At 48.1% G+C, this 26,524-nt stretch overlaps 1 protein-coding gene across 1 annotated transcript; it reads left to right on the top strand.

Moving 5' to 3' along the window:
* The first annotated feature begins 113 nt into the window (after positions 1 to 113).
* On the top strand, positions 114 to 26,494 carry RBM44 (RNA binding motif protein 44). Its single transcript, XM_080598728.1, has 18 exons — positions 114 to 872; positions 2,465 to 3,998; positions 4,081 to 4,139; positions 5,482 to 5,658; positions 6,433 to 6,619; positions 6,695 to 6,720; positions 7,272 to 7,344; positions 7,647 to 7,749; positions 8,070 to 8,192; positions 8,937 to 9,010; positions 9,107 to 9,180; positions 9,579 to 9,945; positions 10,749 to 10,894; positions 11,021 to 11,170; positions 15,007 to 15,010; positions 15,554 to 15,704; positions 21,778 to 21,916; positions 25,613 to 26,494. The coding sequence occupies exons 2-18, from the start codon at positions 2,568 to 2,570 to the stop codon at positions 25,866 to 25,868; spliced, it is 3,540 nt and encodes a 1,179-aa protein (XP_080454854.1). The 5' UTR covers positions 114 to 872; positions 2,465 to 2,567; the 3' UTR covers positions 25,869 to 26,494.
* The last annotated feature ends 30 nt before the right edge of the window (positions 26,495 to 26,524 follow it).

Below are 26,524 nucleotides of genomic sequence, written 5' to 3'. Positions count from 1 at the left end.
CATCATAATGTTACTGGTAAAAGTTCCCTTGGAAAATACAGGCCTTTTGGACAATACTGGTATAACAGGCTCATCATACTGTTTAATACACTATCGCAGACACAAACCTGAGCAACGCACTTCCCAGTTGTTCACTGTCTGAAGGCAGGGGCCTGTGTGATAAGAGGCACTGGTGCAAAACATACCCCCAAAATATTAACATTTGTAACAGCTGGGTGCCCTTGGGGGGTAAGGGTGGGGGATTTTCTTTTGAAGGTAATTGAGGTTTGGGGGCAGATGGTTGGAGGCCTCAAAACATTTTTATTGTTTTTTGAGTATGTTTGAAGATCAGTCCTTGAAAAAGCATCTCACCAGAGGGAAACTTGAATGGTGTTGTTAACGGGAGTTATTCTCTGTTGAAAGTATTCGTGGTAAATGGGGCTGTTGGATTTGGGGCTGGTGGTGGTTTTTAGGCAGCTAAGGGGCATTTTGCACACTTGAATAAAAACTTTATAACACATGTGGCTGGAAGGAAGTTTACTTCAGGCCTTGGGGCAGCCAGGACCAACGCCAGCCTTGGAAAACCACTGAGGAGACGGGGCTCCATCGGCTCCCCCTGCCCCCCAGAAGCGACGCCATGAGGCGGTGGCGGGGCCGCGTCGCCGCTTCCCCCGCTGCGAAATGGCGGCGCTCGGCGCCGGCCGCGGGGCGCGCCTCGGCCAATCAGGAGCTCGGGAGCTTTCCCCGCAGCCAATGGGCAGCGGGCGTGGGCGGGCATTGGTGGCCGTTGGCCGTTGGGCGCGTGCTGAGGCAACTGAGGGTGCTGAGGCTGAGGAGCACCCCTGTGGGGCTCCCTGAGGCAGGAGAAGTGCCGTGATTTGGGATTTTGTCACGTAATTTTGAGGGGAAAGTTGGGAGGGGCTGTTTTCGGTGGTAGTGTTTGGTAATTTCTGTATGGGTGTGCTTTGGTGGTGTTACAATGAGACCTGATTTCACGCATGTGGTTGCTCCAAGCAAAGGTTGCCTGTGTAAAGAGAAAGGTAGTGGTTTAGAGACAAAACTAACTGCACCAGTGGATAACAAGGTTGTGGTAAGGTTTCTTTTGGCTTTTGCCGGTCACTCATTAAACCCCTCTGTAGATTTTTAGTATTCAAAATAACACTGTGTTAATGGTGATCCTCGGTGTTGTAAATAGGAGAACCAAGCCAATTTTGTTGCAGGGAAGCCCTCTGGTTTCCTTCCAGCCTCCTCCCTGGCTGCCTTCTGGGCAGTGCAGGTACCTCTGGGAGATGCGCCGCTGCCTCACACCACAGGAGGTGTTTTTTGAAAGCAGATGAAGATCGGGTTGTGTGCCCATTGGGCTGCCTTGCCTGCTCAGGGAGAGAGGAGCATTGCAGGCAAGGCTGCGTTTTGCTGCACATTATAAAACAGATGTGTTTTGTTTAAATAGTTCAGAAAGCATGCCTGGGAAACAGCTGTCACCTCTACATGTCCCTTTCTTCGTTAAAAGCATTTTTTGTGAAGGCAGAGACAACCATTTGTGAGAAACAAACTTCACGAGGAGTGACTCTATCCCCCAGCGCTTTTTCTCTGCTTTTTCTACATGTTTGGTATAAAACTAGTTGTGTTGCAAGTGCAGTGTGGGAAAAAACTTTGGTGAATTGTCCAGCTTTCTTCTGTCATAGAAAGAAGCATTCTGATCCAAAAAAAAACCTGCTTTCCTTTATGTCTTGCACTTCCTGGGTCTAAAGATTATTAAATTTTTGTACGGTTCCATGCTAGGTAGCCATTTCTTCTTGTTTCCCCAGGATTAAAAGGAATATGCTTCCATTTCCCACTTATCCAACACCTGGAGGGGTTGTGATTCTCAGGGGGCACAGAGCTCTAAGTTCACTAGTTTGCTCACTTCAGTAGTTTTTAAAATGTACATAGCTCCTTGTCTGCAGGATAATCCCTACAGTAAATACCCTGGTTGTGGGTCAAGAAGCGTTAGCTTCCTGCGGCAAGGAATGCTTACAGGCCAAATACAAAATCGGTAGGAATAATGTGAGGTCAGTTTGTGGTCACTGCATCCAGGGTAACGTCTGCATCCGTGTTTTCAGAGTCAGTACATGCATCAAAACAACTTGTGTGCTGTGACAAAGTTAGTGTGTGACACAAAGAGCTCGGTGGGTATCTACGGGGATTGTGGTGATGCAGCCAAGGTATGCTTCGATGGTAAGGGGACGGAAACTTTGCCTAGCAATGTAAGAAAATAGGATTGTTTGGTCTGTCAGGATGCTTTTACTCAATTGAAATCACAGACAAAAGGATAGCAAATTCTTTTACGAGCCTTAATAGAGCTCTGGATGTCCTTGAGAACGCATAATTCCTTGATTCTGCACTCGAATAGGGAATAATAAGAGGGATAGTTTAACATCTTTGTTTAAACAACATTGCCTTCTCGTACACCATGGAGTATCGAACTTCTCTTATTTTTGTTAAGGTGAGAAACTGATAGGAAGAGACGAGCTGGTGACTTGGATAACTTGCAGTGAAGCGAGCTGTGTGGATTACTTCTGAGGAGGGAGGGCTCCAGTATCTGTACCATGGAATTACAAAAGAGCAGCGACGTTAAAAGCAAAATGCGGGGCTCTGTTCAGACCTCTCACCTCTTTTCTTACTCTGAGAAAGCTGAGCAAACTCTGATCAGAGACCTTGCAGCGGGAGCTAACGTCTCTGGTTTTGGCCAGGCACATTGTGCCAGTGTTTCAGACTTAGAGTTGCAAGAGGAAAGCTTACCTTACTTAAGTTCATCTTTAGATGCAGATATTGAAATGTACAATAAGAAGAGAAAGCGAGTTTGCTGTGCGCAGGTAGAGGAAAGCAAGAAAGAATCTGGTACGTTGGGAAGGGTCTGCAGCGATACGCGTTCCACTTGCGGCGTGTGTGATGATTGCAGACAGATCCATGTAGGTGAAGAAGATTCACAGCTGGAGTATGTCAGTGCTAACGAGCAAGAACCGGATGGTAGGGACAGCTCAGGTGAGCTTTCTGAGCAGTGGGAAACTGTAGGGATCCAAACCCTAAAGCTGATGGATCCAGCTCATCAGGTTCCAGGTGGTGGAGCTGCAAAGGAGCAAAGTCCTGTTGATGTGGAAGAAGATTGTTCTGCCCCTGAGTACTGCGTAGGGGACCAGGTCCACACGGAAGAAGCTGTTCCAGAGCTTCCCCAGCTGCTTCAGGACTCTCTGCTGGTTTGCAGCAGCACGTCTTGTGATCATAAGGAAGAGCATACAGCACGTAACAGTGTTCTTTATGGAAATATACTTGAAAGTCATGCTTGTGGGGGTAAGGAAAGGGTTTATCCAAATCTGCTCATGTGTGATGGTTTAGAAAACGGAGAGGTGAAAGATGCTCCCCTGGCTGATGGCACACATTCAGCCCTGGTGGCCCCGAATAAAGAGGCGTCTGAGCAGAATGACAGGCATGTTCACAGCATGGCAGTGAAGCAAGAAAATCCTTTGCTGCCACCAAGAAAGGCCCCTGCAAGAGCCACGCAATTGTGCAAAAGCACAAGGGACTGCAATTTTTATTCTTGTGAGGAACCTCTTGCATGTGCGGTTGGCAGCACCGAGAGTCGCTTGTTTGGGGTGGAAGTTGCAGATCAGTCTGGCAGGAGCGCCAGCTCTCTCAGCCTGGAACCGGAGTGCTGCGAAAACCTGATAAACCTCACCAGCGACTCCAAAGTTAACCAGGCTGTCGATGCGAGCTCTGATTTCAGAGCTTGCTTTACGACCAGCAGGAGTACCAGCGCCCGGGTCCATCTTGTGTCCAGGGCTGTCAATACAGAGATAACAATGATGAACAAATCCCGGCCTGCGGGGTGGCACCATGAAACCTGCGCAGACGCTGCGTGCAACAGGGACGGGCCCTGTGGAGCTGGTAGTGGGGAAGACATTGGCTCACAGCTTAATGACACGCTGGGAAAGCACTCGGATGGCAATACTGCAACGGCTGAGAGAAGTTCACAAATGAAGGTAGTTTTTTCGACCTAAAGTTGCTCGGGACTTGTCTATCCAAATGTTAACCTGTAACTTCTTTTCAATGATTTTTATTTAGGAGCAGTGGGAATCCAAAGCTGAGTTGCGTAGCGGGGATCTAAAGCCAAGCACTGACAGGTGGGTAGTGAACTGCTCTTGGTTTAGCGTTCTGGGTGCTGGGTAAGACCTGGATTTTTTGAGATCGGAAGGCTGTCTGCGACTTGGCAAAACTGACCGCAGCAGAAGATTGCTGGGCTGCCTTCCAGAGGTATCTGGCCAGCCGAGGTGAATGAGCTGGTGGAGACCTGAAGCTGAACGAAGACGAAGGCAGCCGCGCAGTACGAGCGGAGCAGCTCTGCACCAAACAGCACGGGCTGGGTTGCAGGCTGGCCAAGGGGCAGCCTGGCAGAAAAGGAGCTGGGAGTCTCACTGAACAGGTCAAGTACCAGTCAGCAGTGCTCCTGCATGCTAAAGAAGGCAGAGCATATCCTGGGGTTGCGTTGGCAGCAGCGCAGCCAACCGATAAGGAAGGGTTTATCCTGAATTTGGGGCCTGTGGGGTTGTGTCAGGAAAGGCTCCTCCAGCTTTGGGGTGTGTTAAACAAGTCAGGGAGCAGCAAAGCAGGGAGACCCCCCCGCCGAGGGGTGTGGGGAGTGCGGGACGGAGGAGAGAGAGGCCGAGGGAGCTGGGCTTGGTCAGCACAGAGGGGAGGCAGGGACCTCCCTGGGGTCTTTGGCAGTCTGGTGCTGGGGTATGAAGAGGAGCCAAATCCAAAATGCATCTCTGCTAAGCAAGGGTGGGAGCCAGCGGTCGTGGTGAGGGAAGTTCTAAGTGGGTGGGAGAAACTGTTGGTTTGGTTACTTGTTTGGTTTTATGGTGAGAACAGTGTTGGCACAGCACTGGAGAGGTGGTAACCTCCTTTCTCTGAGATTGAGAAAAACAACCAACCCAACAACAAAGCCGGACTAGATAAGACCCTGAGCTAATTTGAAATTAGTCCTGCTTTGAACAGAGGTTCAGACCGCAGACCCTCAGAGGTACTTTACATCCTAAAGTACCCCGTGAAGCTAAAAACAAAATAATACAATAAAATACTTTGTGGCTCGAAAAACAGTAAATAAATGGATATACTGGGACTCTGAAAACAAAGTAAGTACATCTGTAGATGAGCAGAGTTGCTAAGTTTCTCTTCATTCTTGTGACCGCACAATTTGTACAAAAATGATGAAGGTACTAGCGCAGTTTCTGCCTCTCAGTGAAGGCTAGGTAGAGTGTGAAAGCTGTTGCACTAGCTGCTGTAGAACATATTTTTTTTCAGGGGAGTGAATAGGAGGAACTGATTCCATTTTTCTCTTTTTTTTTTTTTTCCCTTAAATTGTATCAGAAATAGCTTCTGGAAAGCTACTTGTCCCAAAATAAGACACGACAAACCTATAATTGACTCACATGCTTCAAGGTTTTATTTATTGTTATTTTAAAGGCCAGTACACCTCGACAAACAAACTGTGAAGAACTCTGTGTCAAGCTACTGTCAAAATCTACTGCAGAGAGCTGTTGAAGCAGAATTGCAGATTCTAACCACTCATTATCAGATGTGCTATCAGCACTGCTTCAAGGTTTACAAGCTGGCTTTGGAGGAAAACGTATGCTTTAGCAGGCACGTACCTTAATGTATTTCATTCAAAAGGACACAGTTTGGTTAAAAGGCATTAATTGCTAAGTATTATGGATGTATTTTATTCATACTTTTTGATAGTGTTTAATAGCTATCATTTTTATCTGAAGGAGTTTACATTCTCAGAACTGCCAAGTCTCATTTTCAGCCTAAAATTTAATCTGTCCTGTAGTGCCTTTAAGAAGGGCCTTCACAGACCCAACAGAAACAGTTTGTTTCCAGGAATGACTTTCCAAAGAGGAGGAAGGGTACAGGAGGAACAACCTGGAGTGGACTAGATGCACAGAGGGGGAACTGGGGACAAGGTAGTAAATGAGGAAGAGAAGGGCTGCAGAACTGGGAGTTGATGCAAGAAGGGAATGGTGTTTGAAGGGTCTGTAGCTGGTGAAGTATGTGTCCTGCAACCAACCTGGGATTCCACCGAGAAGTCCTGCCTTAGATATTGTAGTGCTTAGTCTGCTCCAGGGAAAATAGTTGAAGCATCTTCTAGATGCTGAAAGCATCGGGCTCTTGCACAGAAGTATAAATTCATTAATTTTTAATGGCAGAGTACAAAGAAAGACATTAGAAATGCAGATTAAAAAAAAGGAGGAAAAAAGAAATTAATGTTTATCAATATGAACAGAGTTATTGATACCAGTTAAAAAAAAAAAAAGGTAGAATTTTTAAATGCTGTAAAATCTTTAAGCAATTTTTTAAGTAGTGAATAAAATGTTTGTCTGATCTTTTTTTTTTTTCTTATGCATATTTTAGCAGATACCATGGAAATGGTTATGCTAAGACTGAATTAGGTTCATCTCTCTTGTTGGTTTTGGAAGAGCTAAAAAAGAATTACAACAGCATGAAAGTGAAAATAAAAATGGGCATACCTTTAAATGCACTTCCACCGCTGTCAGTTGAGATAAACTTGTTCCCAATCTCTTCTTCTTATGTCCCATGCAAGGTAATGTTTTACTGCTTTTTGATTGTAATATTTTTTTTTCCAGAAAATTAAGACAAATCTTTTTTCTTTTGACAGTTGTTCAGCGAGGACCTGTGCTATGAGTAAGCAGTCTTTGTTCATGGTACTAAACGTCAGAGTAAATGGGAGCGGACCTTAAAAGATGTTGAACTTAGGATTTCTTATTTCAGGATGCATCTTGTTGCTCCAAACTGTTTAGCTGAAAGATTACCTTAACACTTTGGGCACAGTGATTTGATTTTAAGAAAAGTTCTACTCTGTACTGTTCTCATATGCAGACTGTGGAGTGGTACTTGTACTGTCTTTATAGAAAAAGTTTTCAATGTGCAGGTCATGTTCTCAGTTCAGCACTTTGATTACTAAAATTCTAGGTATAAAGAAAAAATAATCTAAACCCTAAATCTAGAATACAGCTTTGTTTCAGATTGCAGTCGATGCTTTTATAAAATACAGGTATTGAAACCTTTGGCTTTCTAATTACGCTAAGACTTATAAAGTACATCTTATTTTACTGCAAGCTTTTCTCACTCTGTGCCTGGAAATTCTTAAATCAGTATTTCAGAGTACATGGTATCATTGTAGAATTAAAAATTGTTGTGCCATATTTTGTATTAGATTCTTGGTTCTGTTACAGTTCTGTTTCAGGCATGAGGAAAGCAGACTTTGAAGCTCTAAAACTGCAAGAAACCAGAACTTCTGTCGATGTGGTAGGGATTTTGTCTTTACTGAGTTTCATTGACATTTATGTTGCTGAGCATAGGCTCCTTTAGGTATATGCAAATGCAATTAAAGTCTTTAGGGCTCAAGTTGGGCTTCCCTGCCAGTCATAGCAAATGCAGTTCACATGGTCATCCTCCCAAAATAAGGTAACTTTGGGATTCTTAGAAGATAATCAGTAGGTTCACTTTTTTTTTTTTAACACTTACCTGTTTAATTAATATTCTGAATGTCCAAAACATAACATATTATCAAGTGCGAGTTCTGTGCTATAACTGAAACATACTTACAGGACAATCCACAGATTGTGTATTTAACTGGCGGCGGTCAGCCTAGTGGCTCTTCTTCCTCCAAGACATTGCAAGGACAGCGTAAAGATCAGGATGTGCAACATGGTGAGCTCGCTGCTTCTAGTGCAAATACTTCATGACTTGTTAGCTAAGTTGTGGGGGGGGCATGATGGGGAGAACCATGTAAAACATCTAATGTTAAGCTTTCCATCACAGAAGGGACAGTTCAATGTCCATATATATCAGCCATATAACATACCTTATATTGTGAGAAAAAACCTGGTGTGAAAGTAAGTGAAACCTCTTCCAGTTGTAGTGGCAAATAACATAGGTAGCTGGAATCCTCTTAAACACAGAAATTTGATATTCGTAGGAAATACTGTGCTCTGAATTTTAACACACTGAAATTTATTTGAACTGTTAAGGCTATGTAAAAACCGAAGACGGGAATGAATATTGGTTTGATGCTAAAGAGGAATTGGCAGTAGCAGAATTTTCAGTAATACCTGAAGAAATGGAAAAGCAACAAGACACAGTTGATTTAAGAGGTGAGGTCACGTGCTTTAAGCTGCCGTACCTAATAATGGTGTTGATATTTAATATTTGAATACTTTGTGTGCTTTCTAAAAGTGTGAGGAACTTGGAGAAAATGCCAGCTGGATTTTCATGCTTTTTTGCACTGACTTGCAGTGAATCTTATCTAGTCACACAGCTCTTCTCATTCACATTTTTCCTCAAAAACTTTACCTACTGCGGTTACATCCAAATTAGTAAATGCTTAGCCAGCCATGTAGCTGGGGATATTTCTTTTCTGTATCCTTCTACGTAGTGACTTCTTGAGAGTTATCTGGGACAGGTCCGTGTTAGGAAACCAAGGGTCCTGGTGAGGGGCATGGTTACAAAGCCCAGAACAGTAAAAGCAGAGAGCTCGTGCACCCCGTGGCGGGGACTTACAGTATGCTATCCATGCTTAGGCATTGGGATCCGCTAGTTCAAACCAGCGTTCTCTCTGACTGTAGCTAGAAACCTTACCTTGTCCACCTCTTCATGCCTCAGGGAATGAGGAAGAGAGCTCTTTAGAAACTGAGCTCTTCAAATTTCCATGGCAATATTTCATTTTCTGTTAGAAGATACTTATCATTCACTGACTTTTTTAAAAGGTTTTCTATCTAAGTTTTCTGAAACTTACAGAGAAGACGTTAGCTTAAACGCTAATAATATAATAATAGTAGATAATAGTAGATAATAATAGAAATAATAGTAACAACTTGCTTTTTCCTGTTTGTTACCAGAAGCAAAGATAATGGAAAGTGTGAACAAGTCCTCCTTTGTTTGTGTTGGTGGCCTAAGTTCTTCAGTGTCAGAGGTACACCCATTTTTGTTACATAGCAGTAGTGTCTTACCTCTCTTCAGAATTTCCATATTATACATTTGCAATCAAAATGTTCTTGTATTTTCATAGGGTGACTTAAGATCACATTTCTGGAAATACCAGATCTCTGACATTCTTATCTGTGTGGATTCTGGTAACCACAGGTACATAAAAGTTTTACTTGTTTCAGAATTTTTGCTGTTGAAGTAAATGGATCATGGGAGAGAAGAGGGAGTTGTTCATTAATTTATTTTTATTCTGTTTCAGTAAGTAACGTAGATACAGATAAGCTGACAAAAATCTGCAATTCCAGACAGCTTCTTATCTTAAGAGAAGCTAAGTAATCTGAAATTTTCTGTTGAGATACAGTTAATGTTTCAAAAGATCAGAACCATTATGGTGTGTTCTTACTGACAGAATGGTTAAGGTTGGAAGTTATCTCTGTAGGTCATCAGGTCCAAGCCCTCTGCTACAGTTCCTGGTACTATTGACATTCTTATCAACATTGTATTTTAACTTAAGATGTGCTTTACTTTGTTTCCTATTTGTATTTTGTGTCTAGATGTGCATTTCTTGGCTTTAAAGATGCTAATGAAGCAAAGTTAGCAGTAGAGGAAATGAGCAAGAAACAAATAAAAGGAAAAACAATAAGTGTTGAGCTTGTAAATGATTCATCAGAGAACAAATGTCCTGTTTCCCAAATACTTAAAAAGAAGCTGTGGCGTGAATTCCACTCTGTCAACAACAGTCAAAGAAAGGATCAGGATAAACCGCTCAGTTCAGCTTCCAATTCAGTGGAAGCTCCTGATACCACCTCTGCTTCTGAGAAGGTGCCTCTCCTTCCCACAGCTGCCTTAAAAATTCCTTGCTCTACCCAAGCACCTTTGGAAACAAAGTGTTCTGGTCCGAAATCCTCTGTTAAAGAGTCGGTACGTTTTCTGTTTGCAGTTAATTGAAAGCTCAATAATGATTACTGCGGCTCCTTTATGGGGCAGACTACAGCATTAAAACTTACAGCTCTGTAACATGTTACCTTAGTATATATTGAGTGATGTTAGGATATGAAAGCACGTTACGTGTCAGTAATAAATTTCTGTCATGCTGGAGAAGAGTGAGAGCACTGTTCACTTGTTCCTGCATCAAGTTGTGATGGTCCCTCTTTTTCTTAATCCTAAGCCAGGAACCGAGGCATTTGCACGGGATTTTTTATCTTGCTTTTCTCCTCTTTGAGTTCTCACTTGAAATGCTTTCTATTTAAATGCCTTCAGATTTTATACAGAAAAGATTTTGGGACATTGGAGGAGAAGGTGTTGGATTTTTAAATGTAAATCTAAAGAAGTATCATATGTAAATTTTCTTTTAATTCATTCAGGTTGGTCGGTCTTTGGAGGATGAGGCAAAATTAGTAATTGGTGTTGCTCTGACAAACTGTATAGATAGGCCGTGTTTGGGGATTGAACTTCACAAGTTGTAGTCTTCTGGGAAATAAAAGCTGGACCTAACGTAACGCAGCAGGAATGCCAGTTACCATAAATACGTGGTGCAGTTTTATTTCTAAGTTACAGGTCTTGATAACGTGACTGCTCATGTTAAAACACTTACTGATCTGAGTCTGTATGTCTTCATTTTTTCTTTTTCCATAACAGAAATATTTCTTAGTAGTAAAAATCTGCCATAAAATTTGTACAATACATAACCTGTTCACTTTTTGCTGATTTCGGTGCAATTCTAGGACACTGGAGACAATTCCCTGCAAAAAGCGTCTGCTCCTTTCTCCACTAATTCGTTTGGTGCCTTTATTTCTCCTAATACCTTGAACTTGAGCAGCTTTACCAAATTAATGAAGAAACTTCGAGAAATTCATCCAGAGGCTAGTAGGTGAGAGTATTTGTATTTCAGTTCTACCCTGGTTTGTAATGAATCCAACATCTGCAATAACTAATTAGAGTGCTAAGTGGATTGCACAAAATGTGATGTAATCAGTCATTGCTGTTATTCCTACAGAGACAAAATTGTGGATGCTCTGCTGGAGGTGAGGAAGAACAATAAAGGTATCCTAAGTGGCTTGTCCATCAATTCTATTATAGAAAGGACCTCTGTAATCCTAAGGAAGTCAACGCCCAGCTGTAGCAGGGGGGAAAGTGACGTAAATAAGTGAGTATTCCAGCCTGCAGAAATGCAAACACGGGACGTTGTGTAGCTGTACAGCCTGACTAGATTAGGAAGGAGTTTATCGTAAACCTCTGCCTGCGTTTAAAAAAAAAAACACACACAACTAAATGAATCACTGAAACAACAGTTTCTGATTAACTGTTTTGCAGAACGTCTGTAAATAGGTGAGCTTGCTAGCTCTGTGCACTTCATAAAACTTGGTATGTTGGGTTTTTATTATGCAAACTTTGAGTGGGGAACGTCATAAATATTCTGGGCAAAGGTGACATCTAATGGCCAGTTTGTGTGTAGCATTTCTTAAAGAAATTCCAGTTAGGCTCAGTTTTGGTTTAAAATTGATGATCTTTGATGTTTGAGATTTAGGTCTTATCTAGATATAGAACAGAGTAGGTTTGCATGTCTTACAGTTTTTGCATGTTAAAGGACTTTGTAGGTAATTCCTTTCCTTCTGCTGGGTTGCCTGGAAATCTTGCACGATGATACACCAGGGGCTGCTGCAGCACGTTCAGCTTGCTGCAGCTTCCTAGGAGAAGCAGAGGAAAGGGCCTTCCCAACTCCCACTGCCCCGACTCCTAAAACACAGCAGGTTACAGCTCCAGCTGTGGCTACGTGAGGTCGGTTGGCTTGGTGCCCCGTGTGCCTCCCCTGCAAGCACTGATCCTGCTTCCTGCGGTAGGAAGCTGCTCCAGCCACCCCGTGAACAGCTCTCTGCTGGCTTAATCAACCAGCCCAGGCTTTCTGGTGGGTTGGGTGGTCACTAGGGCGTAAAGCCTCTTTGGGGTGGACCATTTGCACTGAGTCTCTTTTAGGCTTTCATTTTAATCTTTCAGTCAGAGCAGGGGGATGGGAGGGGGTGCTGTGTGACTGCCTGCAGGGGCCTCAGCTTACTAGGCCAGCGAGGATGAGGTAGTGGGGCAGGAATAAACAGGAAGCAGCTGTTGGATCTGTCATCTCATTCAAAACCATCCTTGGGGGGGAGAAAAGCAAAACCCCCAAGTAGTAGTTTGGGAAGAAGTGAACAGGGAACCTCTTCCTGAGGAAAAATTGTACGGTTGTGCAGATACTGGGTGAGACAAGTTCCTCCAAAAAAAACCAAACCCGAAATAAAACCCAGAACTGCAGGGGTGTATATATACCTAGTGTCCTCTAGGAGACATCCTTGAGTTGATGCTCGTTTCAGTCTCGCACAAAGCTTCGTATTCTGCTCGTCTGAAGGCAGTAGCAGTGCAGGTTTCCTGTGCTGTTTCATACGTTGTTAGAAACGCTTTGGCATCACCTGTGCTCCCAAGCACGCTCTGTCCAGCTGCACAATACTTAGTTTTCTGCAGTGTTTTCTTCCCAAAACTGCACCAAATTTTGAAAGCTCTGATTTTTGTCTCAAAGCTCCCATTTCAAGGATATGAAAGAATCAGTTTATTTTTAACTGATACGGTACCTTCTAAGCTGAGTAGTATTTATGCTGATAGTCTTACATGTCCAAGGGTCGTTCCCACTTGTTGAACATTGTTTGTCAGAGTAAATCCTCCGGGTCAGGTGCTGTGTGGGTGCTAATGCAGCGCACAAGTAATCCTTAACACAGCCTTAACTTGCGTGTTGCACACTAGAACTATAATGGAAAAGGAGAGTGACTCTGCCCAACAAGGTGAAGCAGAAGCCTGAGCTAGAAATGCTTCCTTAGACACATTAAATGCACAAATAGGTGCTTATAGGCTTTTTTTGGTCATTGATTTATCACAGTCCTAGTTCTAGGAAGTAATACCCAGAATAATCATTCTGAAGGACTTCAGAACGACTGATTGCGTTGAATATCTGGAGACATTCAGCAGGATTTTAAATACAGCTTAAGGTTATACCTCATGTAGTGATGAAGAGGGTGAAAGGATCTCAGCCAACACACGTGTGGCTGAGTTCCTTTTGAAACAACGAGTATACTCTAGGCTTGCTAGTCTGACGTTTGGCTGCCCTGTAAGCTTTTGCAGATGCCTCTGTGAATCAAAGTTATTAGTTACAGCTCTACTGACTGACTTCCTCAGGGTTACAGATACGGACATAGGGTCATCCCCAAAATGCGTTACGTTTGAAAGTGTGTTTAATTAATAAGGTTTTTTACAGCCTGAGATGTATTGTGCTTTCCTTGTCAAGTCATTTTTAAAATGGTGTGTGGGCTTGACAGTCATAACAGAAAAAAAATACTATTGTAGGAACAATTGCTTTGTGAAAGAGATGATCTGTAACAATTTTTACGTTCATAATGAGGGTGCTGTGAAATAGCCAAGTCAGTAGTGAGTAATGGGGGGAAAAAACTTCATCTTCCCTTAGTAAGAATCAAGTACATACGAAGTTTAAGAAATGATGATTTATTAAAAAGCTCATTTATAGTATTCTCATGTGTGTATGGCTTCAGGCTCTCCTGAAGGGTGGGTGTCCACTGTGAAATACCTCTCAGAGCCTTATGTTCCTGAAAAATGATGAAGCATCTGGAGTTGTACAGATAATGCTTCTTTGTCAGGCTGTATTATAGGTTGTTTTATGTAATAACTTAAATCCAGACCTAAAGTAAAGCATGATACAAGCTTCTTTAGTGTTTCTTTGGCAGAGTTGGACATTTAAATGACTATAAATCTTTTATATCTGTTAACTTTGGAGGAGTAGCTTCATTAGAAAAGGGTGAGAGAAATTAGGTTTATGCTCAAAACAAAACTAAACAGTGCTTTGAGCAACATGAAGAAGTGCATGGAGCCTCTTCACTCCTAAATGATGACTTGACAGCTTCATTTTGAACTCAGTTAACTAAAGAAAAAACACCACTGAATGTGATTCGTTACACAAAGACCTCTATTTTATTGTAATAATTTCTTCTGGGTGGTTCTTAAAGCTAGGAAACCTCCCTTTTCTGCATACAAAGTTCTGAACTGCATGGCAAGAGCAGTATAGCTTCTAGTGGTTTTCTGGGGTACTAAAATTGCTGATGCTCCATTTATTTCAGCTTAGGCATACACATGCACGACTTACCTGCTTTTTTCTTTCTTTCTATGTAGATGATTTTCTGATTGTGAAGAACTGAACGCTTCACTTGGAAGATTTTTGCAGTCCAGCTTGTTCTGGGATCATTCTGTATTTTTCGTTTGTTTTATTTCAGTAGCTCTTAATGAAAACTTGTGTAGCATCACTGCATGATTTGCAGTCTTGTTCGAGGGAATGTTGCCTGGAGGTCAGTTGTTTTTTTTTCTCTATGGGCAGAAATTAAATGATTCTTCCCAGTTCTGTTGTTCTCTGCAGTTGGTTCAAGTGCTCAGCACGTTTCTCTAAGGCTGAAGAAATCACATTTCAGCGCAGTGAGACTTCTGTAATAACAGCAGGACTTTGCTGTGCTGAAGTACACAACCCTTGCACACCACTTCGTTTTAGGCATGGCAGTAGCTGCTACGATGTTAATAAATAGCCAGCACGCTTAAGTTCTTTCCTGATAATGTTCTAAATGGGCTGCAGAGGTGTCACGTATCCTTCTAATACCCGGAGGAGAGGGAGGCAGTGAGGACGTGGAGCAAAGCAGGCTTTGGAGCTCGTGGTGCTGAGGGCCGTGGTTATGCAAGACCCGTGCTGCAGCGACTTGCGAGCAGGCATCCCCTGCCCGAGCTCACTGCAGCACCATTCCGCGTCCTGGCACGGCACGTCTTTCCTTCAGGATCATATTGTAGCCTAGATTTTCCTCTTCCAGAATATGGCCGCTTTTTTTGTTGTTGTTGTTTTATTTCCTATTCCACTTCTATTGCTGTAAGCAGAGCTGGGCCTCTGCCTCCTCCTCCTGTGCCCCATAGCGTGGTACAGCAGTCAGCGTGTCACCCCACTGCTGCTCCCTGAGCCTTTGGGTCTGGGTTGGTGCAGGGGGAGCAGGAACGCCGAGGGTATCCATCTGTTGGGTTTGTGGGGGAGATGAGAAGAGGTCTGGATTTTAAATCCTGGCAGACAAAGGAGAGGCAGCTTAGGTGTATGTGTGGGGTGAGGGGGGGAGGAGAATTATTGTGGGTGTCAGGGGCAGGCACCCACACCGTGCCCCTGCTGTGGTGCTGCATCCTTGTCCATCTCTGTCCCTCTGCTGTGCTCTGCTCTAGATCCTGCCCGCGTTTGCTGCTGCAGCTCCTCTTACCTGTGAATAAAGGTTAAAATCCCTTCTTTAAAAACTTGTGCTGCCGTTTCCCTTCCTCCAGCCCTCGCCTCTCTCCTCCCTTAGCAGAACTCCTGCCGTTAACGCTTTCGACCCCCAGCCTCCTCCTTCAGCCCCGAGCTGCGGGGCTGGGATGAGCTCTGTCCCCCCCTCTCTCTCTGAAAGCAGCTGGAGGCTTCGCTCCGCCGCGTTATTAATAGCAAACGCCGCCCTTCGCGTCCCGCGCTTCGGCAGCTCTCCCAGCCCCGGCTTCTCCCTCCTGCGGCCCCTCGGCGGGCTCAGCCGCTCTCCGCCGGGGAAAGGGCCCGGGCATGGCCCCGCTGCCGCGCCGCTTCCTCTGCTTCGTGCTCGGTAGGTGCGCGCCTGCCCCCGGCACCGCGGTGCAGAGGCCAGGGGCAAGCCACCGGGGCGATGCCGGCCTCGAGACGTGCCCAGAGCCATCCTCTGAGGTTGGCTGCCGGGGTGGAAATCAGCCTCCGGAGGTTCCGTCCCTCCGCTTTGCCCTTCTGCCTCCTTCCGCGGGGATGCTCCTAAAAGCGATCAGCTGGGACCCACCGCGCTGTCCGTAGGGGCACGGTGTGTGCGGGGCTCTCGGGTGTTTGTAGGGCTTCAGGTGCAACAGGTGGAGGGTTGGGCTGGTCACCCGAACGCACACAGCACAAGGCTTGGGAGGGTCGTGCTTTGGTTACTTTTTATTGAAAGAGTGTTTATTTAAGGTTGTTTAAAGGGAAACCATGCGCTGTCGGTGCACTGCTGCTCCTGCATGAGTTCCTTTTCCCTTTGCTCGCCGTGTGGGTTTTCTCCTCCGACCCCGCTGCATAATGCATGGAGCTTTGCTGTGCAGCAGGCTTCTCTGAGCGCCCTAATTAACTATCTAGTGCTCTCTGGCTGCTGCTGCTCTGTGGGGAACGGGCGAGTAGTTAGGATTTCTCTCTGCCCTGCTTTTCCCGGTCCCTGTCCCCTCTCTCTACCAGTCTGCCTCTCGGGCTTGTTCCTGCAGAGGTGTCTCACACCGCTGATGCTTTCTCCATCGTGGGTGGGATGCCCTGGCCGTATTTCCGTGATCCTCCTCGTTGGTCCCGAGCCCCAAACCCAGAGCAGAACCCACCTCTCCCCGTCCCCGTCACCCTGGGACCCGTGCAGCGCCCAGGGTGAAGGAAATGGTGGCCGGGAGGTTCTGTGAGAGCACCGCCGGGGCCGTGGCAGGGGAGCATTGCTGGTCCTTTCGCTGCACCTTCCTCCCCGTGCCTCAGTGCTGCGACTTTTGGTAATGAGAGCGGGAGCTGCCGGTGCTCCGGGCTGCTTTTTTCCACCTCACGTAGGAGCACAACATCTGCCTGCGTGCGAGCCACTTAGCCGTGATAGACGGCAGCTAATCCCGGTGCTGGGTGGCGGATGCGTTTGTCTTTCGCTGCGTCCTCCTCCTGCATTTTTTTTTTTCTTTAAGCATGTTCTGCACTAGTTAAAGAAAAAAAAAAAAGCCAATTTGTTCCTTGCAGGGCTTGTTGGTGGCGGGCACTGAGCCTGCGCCCAGTACCTTGTCCCTTCCCATCAGCACAGAGCCAGATTTGGGATCCCAAATTCACTGGTGGCCTGGGGCCACCAGCAGGGAATGCTCAGGTGGACGATACCCACACCCTGCCCAGAGGTACCCGAGCTAAGCTTTCCTCCCAGGTGAAAAAAAAAAAAACAGAAAAATAAAATCCCTTTTTTCAGTTGCTCAAGCTCTAGGCATCTTTGCAGCTGGTTACGGGCTCCTCACGAAGCCGTAGTGATCAGGATTTGGCTGAAAATAACCCTGGTCCCCTCCGATGGGACCCAAGGCAACCGCTTCCACTGATGGTAAAACTCTGTCTGGTTTGGGGCTGCGGCTCCCCGCCGAGGCTGCTCAGAAAATGAACCCTGGGTTTCACAGGGAGCCTCCTTATTGCCAGTGATGATGGACGAAGCAGGAATAGTGCCTCGGGAGCTGGGTCGAGGTCATTAAGCTGAGGGTTAACAAGAAAACCATGTTACTTGTTAAACCCAAGCAGGTTTGCAGCGTTACTGCAACATTTTGCTGTGCGCTGGGACCCGAGATGGAGACACAGGAGGCTTCCTGTGCATTGCGGGGAGTTTTGGCCTCCAAGCATGGAAAAATGATTGAAGTACGTGCGGACCCCGCGGGGAGACCCCTAAACCCTGCCGGGAGCTGGTCCGAGAGCTGCAGGCACTTCTGGGTCGTGGTGCTGCCTGTGCCTGCATTGCCATATCATTTTGGGTAACGTTTGTTGGAGAAATGTCAGCGCTTTGTCTGGGTGGGCTGGAGGGAAGCACGTTATTCGCCTGGAAGGGGGAAAAAAACCTTCATGGAGAAAAAGTGAAATAAATTGCTCCCTGGCTGCACACGTGGCTCACCGACAGGTTGTGGTCTGGCTTCACAGCCTGGGTTGAGCACGCAGACAGGGCACCAGAGCTATTTGTGTTGCTTTTCTCCCTGATGGATTTTTATGTTTGTTTAGTTTGTTCTGCAGAAGGATGCAACACATTGCCTATAAAGGACCCGAAATATCGGCTCGGCGAGCAGATGCTCGGCGCCGATAATTGTCGGAGCCGGCTGGAACCAGGGGTGGGCGATGCCAACCCCGAATCCCCGGTGCGTGGCTAAAACCTGTGCTTCTCCCCATTAATTCAATCAAGGCGGATTATTTTTAAAACGCCCACGCTATTCATTAAGGACGTAATTATCTTTATAACTAACTGCTCATGCCAGGTTTTGGTCTGTAGGCAGCCAGCAGTCGGTGTTCGGGGTGCCTGGCTCTTGATTCATCCTGGCTTTTTCATTCATCCCTCCCCTTTTCAGCTGGTTTTCATTTTATTTACATGCTAAATCAGGGTTTTTTTTTTTGGAAAGAGAAGTATTTGCTGTTCTGCCCTGTGTGGTGCCGAGGCCAGGGACATTCAGGATAAGTCCCCTTCCTGGAAAGGTGCTTGGCAGCCGCCAGCGCCCAACAAGGACATCTCGCTTCTCCTGCCAGGCCAGGTGGGAAACTGAAGCCTGCAGTGATGTGGTGCTTTGGAAGCCTTCTGTCATCCCCAGACATTCCCTTGTTTCTTCTCAAGTCCAGTTCAAGAAAACTGAATCATTTTCCTGTTTCGGAGACCTGGAGTTATCCTTCCCCACCAGAACCTAGAGCTGCCTTCAGTCCGACGTGTTAAATCAGTGTCGAGGCCAGAGACTTCATCCAGCGCCCTTGGAGCTGTTATTCCCCTTCAGTGTGTGGCACAAAGGAAAATGAAAGGATTGCTGTTTTCCAGCCAGCGCTGACAAGAGATGTGGCCTACAGCTGAGCAGAATAATTGTGAAACCCAGATGGATGTCTGAGGTTTTTATTCTGACAGCCTGGTGGGTTTGTGGTATTGTAACCTGAGCTTCAAAGTGAGGTGCCCCCGCATCCCTGGGATGCGAAAAGAAAATTTCCCTCTGTAAGTACCAACCACTCGAGCAGCTGGGTAATTCTGTGGCCACTCACAGGTAAAAAAAAAAAAAGCACATAAATTGTGAAGGTTTGTGTGAACTGAGAGTAAAGAAGCATGCAAATAAAATGAACGTGGTAGCGTTCAATAGCAGAGGCGGTCCCGTTTTTTGCTTTCGCTTCATGGTTATCCCAAGCATTGCAAGATGAAATAAAATACATAGAACCAGCCACTGGTGGCTGCTGATGTTGGGGAGCTCCCCATTTTCCCGCAGCATTACCGTGCCCGCTCAGCCTTCCCCGAGCACACCCCGATGGTCGGGGATCCGCCTGTTCCCATCTGACCTTCTCCTGTTACTGCCTGCCGTAAATAAGCCCTCCTCCCTGCCCGGCGCCTCCCCGGGCGCCTCGCCTTCCACCCCAGTGGCTCTGCTAGATGGAGGATCCCAAGGATGGCTGCGCCATCTCCTTGTGGTGGCAAACGCATCCCATTGCGCCTCGGATACCTCCAGGGATGGGACTCCACCACCACCCTGGGCAGCCCCGTCCAGTGCCTGACCGCCCTCTCCGTGACAAAATCCTTCCCAAGGAGAGAAGCTGTGGTTATTTAGAGAAAAACCCTCCAGAAGGACTCCTCAAGGGCTTTCAGTGCCACCACAAGTTCCTGCCTGGGGCGCTTTGGGCAGGCGAGTGTGGCTGGATTAGCTAGAGGATGAAAATAAAGAGTGGACCCCTGATGTTTCCCCTGAGAGGTGGCTTTCAAAGAAAGGCAGCATGTTCCAGCAGGAAGAGCCCAAAAGATCCCAGAAAAACGAGGAGAAAAAGGCCAGAGCCTGAAGAGTCATGCAGAGGGGATGGTGACCCGACGTGCAAAACTCCTCTTGCAGAGAAAGCTCTGCTCCTCTACAGGAGGAGGTGTCCACCAAATTGTTTCTGGGGTAGGGAAACCACAGCTCTTGACCCAAGCCCCAGCTGTAAGCGGTGCAATGGAAGCAGTTTCAGTTCATCTGTTTAATTTTTTTGAGCTTTTTGTAGTCCTTCAGTGCCAGCACAGTTTTTTTGGCAAAGAGACACGAGTGACTCCTTTTTTGCAGCTCTCAGCTGAGCCCCGCTTCCGTGTTTGCTGGGACTCCCCAGGACATCAATCCCACGGCAATCAAGAGGCCCTGGGATGCCCGAAAAAGCCTTTCCTCCAATCACTTTTTGACTGGTGCTCTCGGGATGTTCACTGTGAGAAGACAAATTAGCGCTCCTTACGGTGATGCCTCCAACCAGGCAATCAGCCGCCCTTCGCGGGGAGTGCGTTCGTTAACAGCGGCGCGAGTCCTCGTTAGATAAACACCCTGGATTTGTTGGAACTTGCTCCTTCTGCAGCCCTTTCTACCTGAAGTGTGAAAGAGAAGAGCCCTTCGCTATGTTAGAAACCAAACGTGCCCGCGAGGGACCCTTTTTTATAACAGCAGGACTCATTTCTGTGCTGAATACAGGGCAGATGCAGCTTGCAGTAGGTGCTGCAGCCAGGGTCTGTTGTTTCTCCTCTCCCCGCCCAAGGTGGAGATGCCAATTAGGGTTTTCCTCCAGGAAGTGGCCACGGTGCAGGAACAGATGTCAGGAAGCGCTTGGGCCTCTCTAATAACAGCTGTTTTGCTGGTACGAGCGAGTGACCTGGCTCCAGCCTCCTCCGTGCTAATTGGCATGGGCAGGAGCGAGGCGGCGGGCAGCCGACTTCTGCTTCTCTTCCTTCTCGTGCCGTGTTGCTCTTGAATTTCGCCAGGTGGCTTTACCTTCCCCGATCCCTCTCTCTCTGTTTCGCGTGTCTCACTCGGCTCTGCCTGCCTCCGGTTCCTCCTTAGCTCCTGGTTCCCCTTGGCCGCTCGCCTGGCTGCGTTTTAATCTGTTCTCCCTTTCCCCACCCCACGGTCAGCATCGCTCCCACAGTGCTCGTTGTAACCCATCACTCCCGAGCCCCCCCCCCCCCCCCCCCACGCATCCCTGCACCAGTTTCCCAGCCCCAGCACGAAGACAGCTTAGAGGAGGCTTCTTATCAGGGTTTTCAGGGTCTGTGGGACTGTGCATCAAGGATTTGGGGGCTTCAGCAAGTCCGTGCACGGAGAGCATCGCCTGGGTGGCAAGGTGCGCTGGCACGATGGCCGTGTTCAGTTGCCAAAACACCCTGGCTTTCCATCACTGCCAACATTTCTGCGGCTAAATGCTGCGCTAATTATTTCTTTTGTTAAAAAAATAAAATAAAAATAGCTACCCTCCTCCCCCCCCCCCCCCCCCAGCTTGTGCGCAGAGCTATTCACACGTAGCAAAAAATAGAGCTGGTATGCGATGCTCGCCTGCAATGTGCTCCAGTAGCTGCAAAGGCACTAGCAGGCACTTTGGGGCCAAGAGCAAGCTATTATTTATAGCCAGCCTCGGTAAATCATTCCTACTAAGGTTTTTCTTTCAGCCTGATCCCCGTTCCCTGCGTAACATTGCTGTTATTTTTCCTGGCAAAACCGTACAAACTCATCCAGTAATGTGATCTGGCTGGGACCCCGATCAGGCTGCTCATGGCCGTTCCCTGCTGCCCTTTCTCCACGTGCCACGCAGCCTTCTGGCCCCAAATTGTCTGAGCCCATACGAAGCATCCTTTTCTCCCCAATCCCAAACCACTGCATGGCAGAGAGGTGCAGCCCGAGGCTAGACCAGAGGGGACAGGAATTTCGCTGTGCTCCACGTGACGATGGATATTTGCTTGTAAGCCCAGCACCTTGCAGGCAATTTTTTTAAGGGCTCCTTTGCACAGCAGCAGCAGCGACCTGTCTGTACTGTTGCACTTAACCAAAACAATGTGAGTTTAAACCCAAAGAGGTGCCAAGCAGAGGATAAATCTGCATCTGTTCTTATTTATGGCTTACCCAAGAGGATGTCGTGTGCCTAACTGACTCAGGGCCGTCGCCTGACCCGTGCCTGTCTTTCAGCCCACCACTTCATCGCGGCGACGGCGTGCCACGAGGCGGAGTACGGCCGGCAGATCCGCGAGCGCTGCCTCCGGCCCTTCAAGCTGAGCATGGAGGGCATCGGGCAGCGGCTGTGGTGTGACTGGGACGAGACCATGGGGTAAGTGCCCGGGGGGCACCGCGGGTGCTGCCACGTCGGGACATCCTGCAGCCACGAGGGTGGTGGGCAGTGGTGTAAATTTATCCCTGGGGAGCTTCGGGAGGCGCCGGGACGTGGGGCTGGGCACCCTGCTCGGGGTGTCCCTGCTGGAGCGGGGCTGGGGCGGGCAGACCATGGGGTCCCTCCCCACCTCAGCCAGTCTGGGGTTAAATAGGATTTCATTTTAGCCAAGCTATGCAGGACGTAGAAGTTAGGACAGCAGTCGTGTCCTGCTCAGTGTGTCCGTGTACACTGAGGAAACCACGAGGCCCAGAGGTGAAGTTTTAACAGGAGGGGCTCACAGTTCTCGCTGTCAGCTTCGTGCTGGGGATCCATCTGTTCGTAAGGCAGCAGGTGCTCCACTGCCCCTTCTGGTGACTCACCGCTTGATGCACATGCTTTTGGGAGATTAGTTTTGCACTCAGGTTTTCCACTCAGTCCAAAATACCCTAAAACTCATCTCAAAAGACCCCATGCTCTGCCTCAGCGTGGTGAGACACCTTCAACCCTTTCCTACCTGAAGTTGCTCAAAAATGCTTTGTGCTTGTTTTCTTTGTCGTGCCGTGGCTGTTCCCCAGCCCGGTGCACAAAAACCAGCCCCTGCGACGCACCGAGGGGTTGAGGGAAGTTAGGAACCGTGAGCAGGTGCGGCTGTATGCCACGAGTGTTTTGCACAGAAGTATAGGGTTTTGCTTAAGTTCCTGCTCAGTCCCCTTCTCCTGTGCCAAATTCAAATCTGTATTTGTATGTGTGTATAAACATAAATATATACATATGTTTGTGTATATATATATATATATATATATATAGCCTAGGAAAAGCACAGCCTGGGTTTCTTTCCCCTTTATTGGTGGTAAGATGGAGGGGAGAAGAGGAGTGGGAAGGCAGTGTGGGAGATGCTTCGATCCCGAGAAACCTCAGAAAACACTCCACTTCCTCAAAGAGGCTTTGGCTTCGCGAGACTGGCATTAACCATTACCCAGCTTTTTCTATAGGGAAATTAGCAGGGGGGATTTGGGCATCTCTCACATTTTCTGTGCAGCCCGGGGCTGCTGGCATTGCCCAGGATGGTGGCTGGGACCTGCTCAGGAAGCACAGGTGCATTAAGGAGCTTGTTCTTTACCTCTGACGTCCTGTTCTCCTCCTAAATAGCCTCTGCTAAACTTGTTATCCCCAAGGCACTTGGAGGAAATGTTGATAAACTTGCTGCCTTTAATTTGATTGTGTGAGTCCGTGGGAACACAAGCCTCGGGTTGTTTAAGAGATGACATTCCTCTGATCCTCCCGTGCCCTCAGGACAGCTGGCAAATCAGGCAGAAATAACTCAGCTACAGCTGTAGACAAGCTGCCCTGCATGGGTAAGGGCTTGGGGTGAGGAAAAGCAGCGTTAGGAGCATGGCCCAGGTAGGGATGGCATGGGCTGGGTGCCTGCTGCAGGTTCAGAGTGAAGGGTTTTGCTTCTGCTGAGCACGAGATGGAGAAATGGAAATAAACCCCCTGCCTCGAGCCTCATGTCCTCTCTGTGTCTTCCCCCAAACCAAGGAATTTTGGTGCTTGAAACTGGCTGAGATGGAGAGCTGAAGGAGAAATGTGTGAAGGTTTTTGCCTCTACCTAACGGGTGCCCCCTGGCGCTGGGGTTGGAGCTGTGATTTCCCACGTGTGGCATTTAGGGGGGATACACCTGTGAGGCAGACTTGGCAGCTACTTCCCTGCGAGGGGAGGCTGGGGCAGAGGAGGCTCGGGGGGGGCTCACCCACGTCCACAAACACCGGAGGGGAGGGCACAGAGGACAGAGCCGTTCCCTTGGGTGCTGTCGCTGTCCCCATCCCCTTCTCCCATTGGGCAGTGCCTTCTTTTTGGGGTGCACCCGCAGGACCCCAAATCCACCCCACTTGGGGTCCCCGGGAGGGGGCCGATGGCAAAGCCACCGTCACTCCTCTGCTTTCTATTGCCACAGCTGCGTCCGTCAGTCCTGGCCAGGGCACCAGGCTGTCACCCGACCCTGCCCCGCTAAGAATACACCCCGAGGGTTCTGCTCAGCTCCCGGGGTCTTCGAGATGCGCCCTCGTGGTGCCATACGTCTTGCTCCAGTGTCAGCGCTGCAGGCAGGGGCATCGCTCAGGATTTGCAGTGGCATTGGCATCTGGATCCCCTAAAACCATAAATCATCCCTCGATTACCTCCCTGGGGCAGAGTGCAGAGATATAATTATATATATATTTGAAAATAAATCAAGCTGTATTTTCCAGGACAAATGGAAGCCCCCAAAGCCCCCACCTCTCTCTGGACACTGGGAATAGCTCGATGTTTCCTGCCCTTCCTGGAGCTTGAGCTGGCTTTGCCCAGCGTGGGCTGGGGCTGGTGAGCAGAGCGAGGAGGTGGGGACGTGGTGGTGTGGACGTGGTGGTGGGATATCAGCCAGGGGGAGGAACATGGGTAGCAAGGGGAATGCAGAGCACCCGTGCTGGCAGCTCTGCTCCCAGTGGCTCTTGTTGCTGGCTTCAGTGACCAGCGTGGGCCGAGCACGCTGTGCCCCAGGCATCAACAGTGCTGCTCTTGCGTGGGCTCGGCATCCCTTCTGACAGCCGTGAGGGTGGTTACTTACTCATCTGCACCCCACTAAATGTCACGAGCTACAAGGGAGACTTTTTTCCCTTGGAGAACCTGTCCATGGCCTGTGATCAGCCCCTGATCAAGGACAGGTGTGGGAAGGCACACACCTGCACTGCCGGAGGGATTTTGTGTGCTGTAGTTCATCCCAGCGAGCTCGAGGTGTCCCGAGCTGGTAGCTGGTAGCGCACCCCGAGCGAGAAGGTCCCTGCCTCGTGGCCGGGACTTGCAGGAGCAGCTCCCCGAACAGCACGGCTGGACTCGGTGGCTGTCAGCCTGTGGCCATGGATGGCCAAGGGTCTAGGAGACAGTGTGGAAGAAACGGAAAAAAAAAATATATATATATATATATATATATTTTAATTTGGTTCTCCGCTAACTCTTTCCTTGTGGTCTCTGAAAATGCTTTGGCTCCTAAGATGCAGAGGCTGCAGCCAGCAGCTGGGAAGTTGCCTGTGAACTATTTCTTCCCCAGAGGCAGGTTTTTAATCAGATAGTTGTTTTTTTATTATTTTATTTTTAGCTCTGTTGTTCTAGGATTAGGCGTGAGTAGTTGGGATGGGGGAAAAAATGCATCTGTACGTATTTGTATATCTGTTTTTACACATACAGACATTTTAAAAGCGGGTGTTATGTGAACCTCATGGAAACACCTTTCCTTCCAGGCAGCCGTGCTGGAAGGATGAGGTGCTTTTCGTGAAGTTTTTTGCTTTGTTCAAGGTGTCAGAGCGTTAACTGGGTCAGACTCCCCGCAGTTTCTAGTAACACCAATACGGGCGTGTTATTATATCTAAGTATATCCCAGTCATCTCCTTCCTCCTGCTTTAGACAGCACCAACACCTAAAAGTGGGCTCAAAGAGGCAAAACCAGATGGGAATAAAAAAAAAAAAAAAAAAAAAAAACGCTTAGATTTTTATACCTGGCTACCTGCAGTCTCACCGATGTGCCCGCAGCGCCCCGTAGCACGAAGCCTGCTTCTGGCACCTAGCTGCATCGCCGCCACGGGGCGCCCGGTGCCACCGCGGTGCCCCTGTCTGTGTTGCAGCACCTACGGGGAGCTGACCAACTGCACGGCGGCCGTGGCCGAGAACCTCACCTGCTACTGGCCCAACCGGCTGGTGGACGAGTTCTTCGTCGCCGTGCACAGCCACTACTTCAGGAACTGCTCCCCGTCCGGCCGGGCGCTGCACGACCCCCCCAACGGCGTCCTCTGCCCCTTCATCCTGGTGCCCGTCCTCGTCACCCTGCTGATGACGGCGCTGGTGGTCTGGAGGAGCAAACGCAGCGAGGGCATTGTCTAGGGATGGGTTTTGGGCACAGCACGACCGAGGAGCGTCCCAGGGGTGCCGAGGCCCCGCGGCATCCCCGCCGGTCCCTTCCCCAGGCGGCGGTTCCCAATTAAGTCAATCGTTAACGATCCGGTCACCGGACGGCGCGGGACGCTGGTGGCGGTGAGGATGCTGCTTGCCGGGTACCAGGGCAGTGCTGCGGCAACGCTCGGCCTTTCCCTGCTTCCCTCCCAGCACCCCACAGCTTCCACTGGGGGAAAAAAAAAAAAGGAAAATTTGGGAAAATAAGGAAAATAAAAATGGGGGGACTGGAGTCCTGCCAGTGGTGCCGGCGCAGCACTGGGACGTGCCATGGCCACGAGGATGGCAGGTCAGGGTGCAAGCTGGGTGATGAAACCGTCGCTTTTCTTCCTTTTATCCTTTTTTCTTGGTTTACCCTTTTTAACGCCAGGAAAGGCACCTTCTGCCCCCAGCCCACCCATGGACGGGCTCTGCCCAGCGGGGACGGTCACTGCCCCGTGCTGGGAGGTGACGCCGGTGGTGGCACTGGTGGCCTTGGCAGTGCCGCAGGGCTGACAAGCAACAGGAATTGGATGCTTTTCTTAATAAATAAATAAATAAATAAATACAGAAGTAAAGCAGGTGCCAGCCTTTGATGTGAACCCTTA

The sequence above is a fragment of the Anser brachyrhynchus genome, assembly GCF_964034855.1.
Source record: "Anser brachyrhynchus genome assembly, chromosome: 7".
Lineage (NCBI taxonomy): Eukaryota > Metazoa > Chordata > Aves > Anseriformes > Anatidae > Anser > Anser brachyrhynchus.
The sequence above is the reverse complement of the archived record's forward strand: the minus strand, read 5'-3'. Positions and strand labels throughout refer to the sequence as shown.

Excerpts from the sequence above, each read along its gene's own strand:
- RBM44 (XM_080598728.1), top strand. The coding sequence starts at position 2,568 with ATGGAATTACAAAAGAGCAGCGACGTTAAAAGCAAAATGCGGGGCTCT. Across the intron at positions 7,750-8,069 it reads AGATCAGGATGTGCAACATG|GCTATGTAAAAACCGAAGAC; the intron begins GTGAGCTCGCTG and ends TGAACTGTTAAG. Across the intron at positions 21,917-25,612 it reads GACTGGGACGAGACCATGGG|CACCTACGGGGAGCTGACCA; the intron begins GTAAGTGCCCGG and ends TCTGTGTTGCAG.